The sequence below is a fragment of the Amblyomma americanum genome, chromosome 4 (assembly GCF_052857255.1).
Source record: "Amblyomma americanum isolate KBUSLIRL-KWMA chromosome 4, ASM5285725v1, whole genome shotgun sequence".
Taxonomy (NCBI): domain Eukaryota; kingdom Metazoa; phylum Arthropoda; class Arachnida; order Ixodida; family Ixodidae; genus Amblyomma; species Amblyomma americanum.
The window spans coordinates 163,292,341-163,303,607 of record NC_135500.1 but is presented as its reverse complement, the minus strand read 5'-3'; the positions used below and the strand labels follow the sequence as shown (position 1 = coordinate 163,303,607).

The 11,267-nt window shown below is 44.8% G+C and overlaps 1 protein-coding gene across 1 annotated transcript in view; it reads left to right on the top strand.

Annotated features, from left to right (window-relative positions):
* Positions 1–11,267, top strand: part of LOC144128609 (cell adhesion molecule Dscam1-like) — a 388,116-nt gene that overhangs the window by 165,392 nt on the left and 211,457 nt on the right. The window contains exon 3 of the mRNA XM_077662144.1: positions 2,665–2,826. Within this exon, the coding sequence (XP_077518270.1) occupies positions 2,665–2,826 (162 nt within the window). The remainder of the gene's footprint in view (positions 1–2,664; positions 2,827–11,267) is intronic.

Genomic DNA, 11,267 nt, shown 5'->3' with positions numbered 1-11,267 from the left:
GCGGTAAGCACTCGCCTTCTAAATGAACGAACCAATTGTGCCTTTAAGTAGAAAGTATCTAACAAGCTTCTTTAGGCCATAAGCCTCCAAGCCTATTGCCCTAGTTTATTCTGTGCCAAATCGGTTTTCATACCATCTGACGTCGGAGGCTTAGAAATAAAGGACATGCCTTATGCAAGTTTAACGTCGCAAAGCGACTCTGGCTATGAGGGAAGCCGTAGTGAACAACTCCGGAAATTTCGACCACCTGGGGTTCTTTAACGTGCACTGACATCGCACAGTACACGGACCTCCAGAATGTCGCCTCCATCGAAATTCGATCCCCGCGGCCGGAATCGAACCCCCGTCTTTCGGGTGAGCAGCCGAGCGTCATAAGCACTGCGCCACCGCGGCGGGGTAAAATAGAGAAAACTACAAATACACTTAATAAGAAGGTTTAGTGAATATAGATTCTTGTTATTAACTTCAACAAAAAATGCAATACGATTTTAAAAAACACACTCTGTGATGTCGATATTCTGTTTGTCATATTGTTTTGATGTTATTGGAAGTGTATGCTGAGTTCTTTGTCTACCATACAGTGTGTGCGAAAAACGAACAAGCAAAAGTGGGATACAGCGAAAAGCATATGAGATAGGGGTGGTCTCAAGATGAGCAATGTCGAGAAAAGCATGTAGTCTGCCTTGAACCGCCTTCTAGTAAGAACATAATAGTGTATATGTGTACATGTTCTGAACTTTAATGATTTTATGCTTTTCGAAAAGAGGTGCTGTGTGCTCTAAATAGGAAGCATTTGATACTGCGCGGGCTGCCTTTTTTTGTACTAGAGTGAGTTTGTGTAAAATTTCAGCTGTAGTGATACCCCAAACCAGTATACAAAAACACAAATTAGAGATAAACAAGGACCCGCCGCGGTGGCTCAGTGGTTAGGGCGCTCGACTACTGATCCGGAGTTCCCGGGTTCGAACCCGACCGCGGCGGCTGCGTTTTTATGGAGGAAAAACGCTAAGGCGCCCGTGTGCTGTGCGATGTCAGTGCACGTTAAAGATCCCCAGGTGGTCGAAATTATTCCGGAGCCCTCCACTACGGCACCTCTTTCTTCCTTTCTTCTTTCACTCCCTTCTTTATTCCTTCCCTTACGGCGTGGTTCAGGTGTCCAACGATATATGATACAGATACTGCGCCATTTCCTTTCCCCAAAACCAATTATTATTATTATTATTATTATTATTGTTATTATAAACAAGGAACCACACAGTAATCGCCTAATCGTCGCTGGGAGAGTATGTCGGTGCCTTTTCATTACGCCCACTGTTTTGCTTAATTTAATCAGTAACAGCTCGTTCCAGGACATATGTTTAGTAAATATCAGACCAAGTGTTTTCACACTTTATTCAATTCAAACATTGTACGGGTCAAGCATAATGAATCCACGCACTTAAGCAGATGTTCCCAATGCACGAAACAATACAAACTTTGTTCTATATTCATTCAACATCAGACAATTTGTCTTGCACTATTCGTCTAAACTGTAGCAAAATGCACCTGCCTCAATATGAATATGCACTAGATCTTATTCTGCAAAAAACACGAAGCAATCATCTGCGTAGATAACAAATTTACAAGCTTTATTTATTTATTTGTGCTATGTTGTTGATGTAGAAAAGGAATAAAATAGGTCCCAAAATTCTTCCCTGTGGCGCCCCTGATTCCATCTCTCGCAAGCGGAATTTGTATATTTCCTTATATTTGTATTGCGATGTATTGCGATGTATTGCGTAAGGTATGAACGAATTAGTTCCAGCGCTACTCGTCCAAACCCATAACATTCCAATTTATCAAATAAAATGCTACCTTATAATTTCCCTATAACCGAAGTGCCGCAGATAAACCTACACTAATCTCGGCCGCCAATATAAGTGTCATTAAACGTGAGATAAGGACTTAAATGCTACAGACACCGAGTTCAACATTTCACTTAAGCTAGAGCGCACGAAATGAGCTTTCGCAGAGAGTTTGCTTTTCAAAACGTTGAGCTCACAAACTCTCGTAGTGATTTCGAAAAATCCTTTGCGCAGGTTCCGATTATGCGCTTCCACTCTCTCTGCGCCTGTTCCATATCTCAGGCCAAACTGCTGCCTTTCGGCGCAGTGCTGTCTTTCGTGGACATTCGCCCTGTTGTGAAACAATTACGAATCCGGAAGCGTGGACGAGTGCCGATAATCTGTTACGATAAGGTTCCTCTCTCCACATTCTAACACCGTCTTGTCCAGGCTTAAGAACAATATGCCATGCAGAACCAAGACTGCCAGGTAACTTGGCGGGATGAGGCGTCAAACAAGTGCCCATTTCAAAGCTCTAATTTATAGTACATGTTTTATCTCACGCTTTACGTCTCCTCAGTCAATACTCAGAACAAATATTTCGGTGTTTGATCTTTCTGGACACAGCATCGCACTGGGCGCACTTTACTGTCAGTAGCGCAAAAACGAATAACAGATCGCAGGAGGTGCCTAAGATAAACTGCAAAATGTTTACCCTCGGGAGACTCGCTGACATTTAAATACTGCGTAAATTAATCGTCTGCATCTCTTCCAGTCCAATTGTTTTTGAGCACAGTGAGTCAAATAACCAATTTCTTTCTCTCTCTTCCTCTTTGCGCAGTCATCCGGTCAGCTTATGAGGTGACCACATCCGACGTGTTCGTCATTCGCGGCAACACGGCCGCGCTTCGGTGCGAGGTGCCCGCTTCTGTGCGAGACTTCATCCACGTCGTCTACTGGGAGACCGACGACGGGCTCACACTCCACAGCGGCACGCTGGAAGGTCAGTCACTCCCTGGTTTCTGCGCCGCTTGTTCGGCTTTGCGCTAAACGGTTAAGCTGCGTCAGGGAGTAACAACTAAGCCACGTTTCTCTAAATATACGCAAGTAATAAATGTTTGATAAGAAAACCCGGCCTCTAGTAAAAATGACGACCAAGAGGTAGTTCCAGTTGACAGCATCCGCATTAAATACTATTTCCTTTCACAAAGGCGTCACCTGATGCCGACCTGACGTGTTTGTGTGTTCACTTTGTATGCAATGGGCTGAAAGCGTTTCCTTACCGTTACTGTGAGATTCCAAAAATTGCTCTGACGCATGAAGCGCATATTATGGCGGGCTCGGCAAGCTCTAAAGCTCATTAGCGCACACAATTTTAGTCATGATACCACAGAAAGAAAACAAAAAATTCAAAAGCAATCTACGTTCTATCTATCTGCGACAGCCAGTCTACGACAGGACACTGTCGTGTGTCCTGACCGTGTATTTTAGCGCTACTTGCAATGTCTGCATTCAGTCACCAACAGATGCAAATAGGAGCCTTAGCGATTGCCATTACCCTCTTCGCTATATTCATCACTATCATCACAAAGCCAAACCTAGTCTAAAGCGCAGATTTTTTCCCGGTGGTTTTATAAAAGCCGCTGTCTGCTTGAGGCGCGCCCACTTTTATACGTACGATTTTCTTGACCTCAACAACCTGTTTGACGACCTGTCGTCACTCACCAGCCACGTTTCCTGTTCATCCCTGTTAAATCTTACCCACTCTCGCATTCGACGTTGCGTATAGAAATTATAAAAGTTTTATTCACGTAATTTGCAACTCATTGCGCATGTGCCAGGTATCCCTCATGGCTGCGCCCATGCTTTGCACATTGCATTAGTGAGCGCCGACACATTTACATTGTGTCATAACAAGGAACTTTGTCTTGTGTTTAGAATGTGCGCAACTAGGTAGGAAGCGTTGGTCAATTGCTGCTTAACGCTTGCTTATCACTTGAGAACGCGGAATCTAAAAAAAACCAATCACCCGCTCCGGTGAAAACAGGCTTTTCATGGTTTTTAGAACTGACCAAACTCTCGTGGAAATATTTCTCTAGCTTCAGTGTCGCGAACAGAATGGCTAGCGCTTACCGCGAGAGAAGTCGCATAATGCTTGGCTAGCACAAGCTTTACTTTCCAGCATGACTTTCATGTTGCAAGAGTAACATGACGCTCAAAGATGGTGGCCGCGGATGAGGCCTAGCTGGTGAGATGTCTCAGCTGACAATGCTCCGTTTCTGAAAACTAGCGTGGCGATCTCGCATGCGGGAGTTGCGGGGTTCGATCCCCACTGCCGCCGGGTTTCCACCGGGGATATAACGAGTACGAGGTTCCCACTACCTGGTGCTCTACTCCGTTAGGGTGAATTGCTTGGGAAATGGGTCTATGAACCCACTTTGATTAGAAGCAACCTTGTGTCACGGCACTCTTTGGTCACAGATGCTACTGAGTACACTGAGGGGGCGGGTGGATAGAAAGCGAGAACAGAGAGAGATTAAGAAGATCAGTCACCGAAACGTGTGCAGCCCAGGTGTGCACTCAACGGCATTACGGCAAGCCGTTCGACTCAATGAAACGGAGAAGTTCTACTAATGACTTGTGAGCGGAAGAAGGGTGTGGAGTGAAAGTGACCACCGTTATTCATATTACTGAAGCAGGTAGCTGAAAATGTGATCGACGCTCACTCCCGACATCGAATTAAAAATCAACAGCATATACAACATTCAAAACTGATCGTACTTGCCTGTTCGCTTTGAGCAAATAGACCAACGGGTTGAAAATACGGTGAGAGGTATGAGTATGCGTTCAAATACAGTCCTTTCAAGTTGTGAACAGCACTGTAGATCAACCACACATCGCTGTGCTTCGTATAGTAGGCAGTGACAAAATGTGTGGTCTACGGACTCTGTGTATTAGCAGACATCGCAGTGCACAACGGTCAAAGGCGGCCGGATAGACCGACAGAGTTGAGGAAGTACACCATTTCTTTCAATGCCTTCTGTACCAGCGAATGCTATGAATGGTGTCAAGCTAACACCATTTGAAGTTATGGCTTGCGTTGCCTATATTCCTTTTCGTTAATAAACTGAGCGTCGCTTCGTACTCTATTAGAGGCAACGAGCAAAAAACATGATCGGTGGTCCCCTTTGGTCTAAATACATCGCAGGTTACGGGATTTCATACCCTGATGATCCAGGAACAAGCTTCCGTGAAACTCATTTGGGGTAGTAGTCTGCATTAAAGGTTGGTCGTCATGCGTCTCTATAGTCTATATGGACGCTAGAACCGGAGCAAAGTGGACCCGCAGAAACAGCTACCGGAGTTGACACACCTGTCTTTTTTGTCACCCCGCATAAAATCATTCCGTGTCAGCATTTACATATCTTCAGTGTTGTTTTGTATACCGTTTTTTGCGCTACCTTCCGGGGGTGTTCGAATTGAGCCGCCAGGTAGCACGAATCCTAGTTTTAACAAAAAGACTGTGCTTAGCTTTTTAGTATACTTCATTGCTGAAATGTAGGTATTACATGTAAAAGTGCGCGGTTGTCAAGAAAGCTAATTGGTATAGTAAATATTTGACATTCAGATAACAACACAACCAGCGCACACGCATAAAGAAGCGCACTTGTGAGGAAACATTAACAGCAGCATATAAATAAGTATTTCATTACAAAGCATGCGTTAACAGAAAAAATTTGGGAGACGACACTCAGTCCTACAGGACAAAGAGTATTCGCCTGCCGTCAAGAGAATAAATAGTACGTAGGACTAATTCCCATGAGAGGAGCAAGAAAAAAAATACTGAGAATATCGCTTCTGGCTGCCTAGTACGGGGACGTTCTCATGGCTGGGCTGGTCCCGAGAGCTAGCGTTTCTTCATCAACTCGGAGAAGAAAACCAACAAAAATAATAAACGCAGGGCTAGGAGCAACGATCGAAGGAACTACCCTGCCCCCTCGGAGTTTGTTCCGCCGAGAGGAAACCGTTTTGCCAAGTTCCAGTTCATAAAGGGCGCCCCAAGGATAAAAAGAAAGCGCGCGCACAGAAATGAGCGGCCAAAAATAGGAGGCCCGCACGACGTCTGGTGATTTGTCTTCATATATCATCAGCGACTCTTTTGATACAATCACGCCAGGGGCGGCTCTCATTTCAGCCTAGCCGCGTAGTTGTTTACTTGATTTCTGTTGACATTGCAAAGTGTCCGGGACTTCTTTCGTCTTGCGGGTCCCCTTTTCCTCCAGCGCTAATTTTGTTTCGGTTTCTTCTCTCAATGACTAATACTGCTTCCAGTGTTCCACATGACCCGTAATGACGAGTTTGGTGTAACGCGAGACTAAGAAATGAATAACACGCTCCAGTGACGAAACGTGTAGTACGCGGTCGCAGTGTTTTCGCAATTGCGGCTGCCTCTGAATTCAAAAGCGCAAAAAAATAACGCCGCCGTTCGTTTTTTGTCGCTTATTTATTTGTTCGGTTGTTTTGATAGTTATTTTTTCGACTACGATCGACCACACGCAACCACTGGCTGTTAGCATTTGATTCTTGTTAAGATTAATCGATGCTGGAATTTCGCTGTCTTTTCTCCAGCTTTCGTGGGCTGCATCACGACCGGAAATTAATGGTGTCCGTAGGAGAAATATATACGACATTCTTGGCAATTTTACATTTTTTTGTTCTTTCTTTGGAGTAAAATGTTAACTAAAGATCTTAATTTGGTTCCTGCTGCTTCCTATACGTGCTTTATTGTTACATAGGATCAATATGGATATTAAAGAACGGCACGGGAAGGACTGTCTGCAGTTTTTCCCACAAAGCTTTTTATCCTTACCCATTTACTTGATTTACTTCTTCCGCAAGAAGCTTTAATTGCGCTTGCATGCGCTTTGCATCTTGTTAAAACGTTGTGTATTCGGTTGCTGCATATTTTTCCACGTCAAAATAATGCATTGCTTCAAAAAACTATAATCATGATTTTTTTTCTCTTTTACAAGAGTTATCTTTGTGTTAAAGTACATTTTAAAGTAAAAAGTAAGTAGATGAAGGTCTCAATACTCTTTTCGTTGTGTACGTAGTTTTCGACAAGCCACCTCAAGTAAAAATGGCTGGGGCAAAGAACGGCGAGGTTGAAGAAAACAGGATCAAACATCCTAATGTGTGAGTTTAGATAGATTAAAACAGGAGAAAAAAACGTGCGTTTTCGGGTTCTCAATATAATGTTGCAAGTGAGGAATGCTTAATGGGTCTGCATGCAGTGGAGGTGGGCTGTACAATTCCTTTATACTCCTCGAAATAATTTCTCTAGAGCCAAATCGAGCCTAGGCCAGTACTTGCCTTGAATTGTTGAATGCGACGATGAATTTTTCTTTCTATGACCTCGCGATGTTTCGACTATTCCGCATTTACTTCAAATTATATCATGCAGCTTTCCATATTCCGAAGAAGTTCAGTACGGTCTTCTGTTTGCAAGTCAATCACGCGTATATTTTTTTCATAACCCGGATGTCTTGTGAGCCACGTTTTATTCGTTTCTTTTCTATGTTCCTGCCCTAAAAGTGAAACCATGGCTTACGTGTCCTAATCTCATTCACAGTGTTTATACTCGTACAAATGAAAGCTACCCTCGACGGTTATTAGTCTTTGTCCAACCTCACCACGACAGTGGTTGTAAAAAATGCGGCTGCTTCTCTTAACGTGGAGCTAGACTCGATACCATCGGGAACTTACGACTTGTTTCGACTGCCAATTGGGGCTTATTGCACACGTAAAGCTTAAGGTGCCATAGCACTGTTAATTTCAGATGACACTGCTGAGAACTCAGGTCATAGCTGACAAGGTTACGCTGCATATTTATACACATAAATGGTTTGTAAGCATGGCACTAAAGGTAAAGATTTGATTTTAGGGGAGTTTAACGTCCCAAAGTAACTCAGGCTATGAAGGAAGCCGTAGTGAAGGGCTTCGAAAATTTCGACCACCTGGGGTTCTTTAACGTGCCCTGAAACCACACAGTTCACGGGCTTCCGGAGGCATTCACGACGGCGTCTCTCATAGCCCGAGTCGCTTTGGGACGTTAAACTCACTAAACAAAATAGGTTTGGTTTATGGTTTATGGGGTTTTAACGTCCCAAAGCGACTCACGCTATGAGAGACGCCGTAGTGAAGGGCTCCGGAAATTTCGACCACCTGGGGTTCTTTAACGTGCACTGACATCGTACAGTACACGGGTCTCTAGAATTTCGTCTCCATCGAAATTCGACCGCCGCGCAGAAATCGAACCCGTGTCTTTCGGGCCAGCAGCCGAGCGCCGTAACCACTCAGCCAGCACGGGGGCTACTAAATAAAACAAAAAAGTGCACGGGCCTCTGGAATTTTGCCTTCATCGAAACTCGGCGGCCCCGGCCGCGATCGAACCCGCATCTTTCGGGTCAGCCGACAAATGCCATAACTACTGAGCCGCCATGGCGGCGCACTAAAGGTAAAGGGAAAGTGCAGAAAATCACAGTAGTGACCGCACGTGTCATGCGCGAAGACCTACACACGCAACCCAACGCGAACTAGAGAGAATTTTAGGTGCATTACGGCGCTCTCCGCACAACTAACCTCAGAAGAAAAGATGAACGGCATTTTTGCTATTATGCCAAAAAATTACTCAGACATGCGCTTCTCTTGGCTCAAACTTCAAAGTTCTTAAAAAGAGACTAAAGGGGAACGCAAAATCAAGCTAGACTGATAGGTTAGTGCAACGTGATAACAGATATGCATTTTTTACGAAAATCAAAGCTTTCAGAAGCCACAAAATTACGTAAAAGCGAAGTAAACGTGGCGACGCCACTCGTGTATTTCCGCAACTCCCTCCAGTGACGTGTCTACTTCGCTTTACCGCAGAACGCTATTTCGTCGTCAGCCGGCAAGTGACGTCGAAATGCGAGGAATGCATCGCGGCAAGCAATGCAAAAAATCCGAATAGCTTCATAATTAAACGAGCGCCAAACAAAAAAAAAATCCTTAACGCAAAACCTGGCGCTGAATCTTTCGCCCCGCATTCTTTGCGTTCAGGCTGCGTGTAGCCATATTACAATGCATGTTCAGAACCGCAAGCTCTCGACGGTATTCACGCTGTGTTGTGCTTTCTAGGCGGCCGATAAAGCGGTTTTGTTCTCACTTCATTGATTATTCAGCTGCTTTGTTCAGGCCGCAGGGGTTCTGAAATTGCAATTTTTTTTGTTTTTAGTACACGCTCATGCGGGCACGTCTTCAACTTGTGAAACTTGTGATGCACATCAACTTGTGATGCACATATTCAACTTGTGAAACGCGATGTGATCGCGTGATCTTCTGAAGCAGTGCTGGCCAGCTGAGACACGAAAGTTCGGTGGGAGCTGACCTAAACAGCTAGACCTAGTGCAAGATCCAAAGGATTCCTAAAACAGGGGGACCGGCTACCAATATTAGTTTCAATTAAACCGTTTTCCTCATCCATGTTCTCTGTTCAGTGGCATGGTGGATACGGTTTCAAAAATGCTGAAAAACACATCAGCAGTATACCACATGCATGCACCGTCACCTCTCAGGATAATCATTGTTAAAAAAATTTCCCGCCACGGGTCATCATGCATGCGCGCATTACGTGAGGCGCCGCCACACAAGGCTGGATTGTAACGCCTTTGATTCCAGTGCTCTTTCTCGAGGGCGAAGCTGTAGCATAGAGATGCGATATGCAGGTAAAAATCGATGATTACACGTAACATTTTATTCTCTTTGCGCTCCAGCTTTTCTAGAAAAAAACTATTATCAGTTTTTATTACCCTACTTTAAACTTCGCTTAGGTAATTTCACTTGATATTCACTAAATCTTATCATTGCGCTCACCATGTGCAGCGTTTACAACCACTCAGCATCTAGTGCCACGAGGATTGATTTCACCGGTTCACTCGGTGTCGAGCCATGAAACCATTCGCTTGATCTTCTCAGAAAAATTGACGAAACGTTGGCACTCTTTCTCGGTTGCCTCTCGCCCGGATCTCTTGCATCCTGTTTTGTAACTGTTCGGGCGCGCCCATTCTAGAGCTGTTACGAAACAATCACTCCACCAGTGGCACTAGCTTTCCTTCAGTCGTCGCCAACTGGCCGTCGTGCTGTATATTTAGTGCCACCTTAATGAATCTCAGAACACCTGTACAGTGAGCAGCAAATGGCTCTAATCGCGACAGAGTAAATTATGCAGTAGTAAAATATATGCAAAAGCCATTATATCGCTGAATAAGAAAGGGATAAAATGTGGCCTACGTGGCTTAGCATGACTGCTACCATAGAATTTCACGGATGCCGATCGAAGTTGCTGAAACTTTGTGATAAACGTTCTTATTTCAAAACGAAGGAAGAAGGATTTAAATTTTAGGATTTTTTGCGTTTACTTTATATTCGAACGGTCTTAAACTTCTGTTTGATGCGTCACTTCACCAACTAAGCCATGCATGTGGCCGCCTTCGTGCCAGCGACGGCTCACCTATTGGAGTCATTCAGTTATTAATATTACCGCCTCCAGCATACTTAGGTTAATTTAATTAATCCACGCGTCAGTTCCACGTGTTCCTTCCTCCTTTCCACATATGCTAAAATATGGCCTACGGCAATGGAACGCGTTGCATCGACCAACTTTCTGACTATAATGAAAAATAGCGTTCTTTACATTGACTTCAGTCGTACGATGCTCAAGCAGCTCAGACGCGATCCTGTTTCTACTCCTCAAAAAACCACTCTATTTAATGACCACCGCTTAAGTGTACTTCTTACCGCTATTTAAACCCACAATTTTAGAGTGTTAAGCACAGTTCGCTACAATGCTCGCGCAGTTCCCCCGCACAGCGGCAAATCAAGCTAATTACTAAAAAATAGAAACAAGAACATCGTTGTACCGTTTTTTTTTTCTCCGGACTTGAGGAAGAATGAGAAAAAAACTAGAAAAACAAGCGCCGGGCCTGAAGAAGCCCGAGCCTCCAAGCAAAAAACTTCGCGGGGCGCGATGTGGAAATCAAGAACCGGGCGAAGGCAGGCAGGGAGAAAGAGAGAAGGATGGAAGACATCGTTTTTATGCGCCGCCTAATTAACCCCGGCTTGTTTACTTCATCACCTTCCGGATCTGAAGGCGATGTTCTTGCGTGCGCCGCACCGCCCGCTTAACCAGCGGCTTGAACCGTCGGGCCCTGACGCTGCGCGCAGGGGTCATTTATAGGGGAGCAACAAGATTGCTACAGGCCACCGAAAATACTCGCGCCTGGCAACGGCGTGGTTCGTCGCGGCCGGTCTCGAGCCTGATAAGCCATTAGGCCCGGTCACATAAAAGGCTTCGCCATTAGGCAGCCGCTATGCGCGCCATCGGGGCTGGAGGAGACTCCGCTTTCC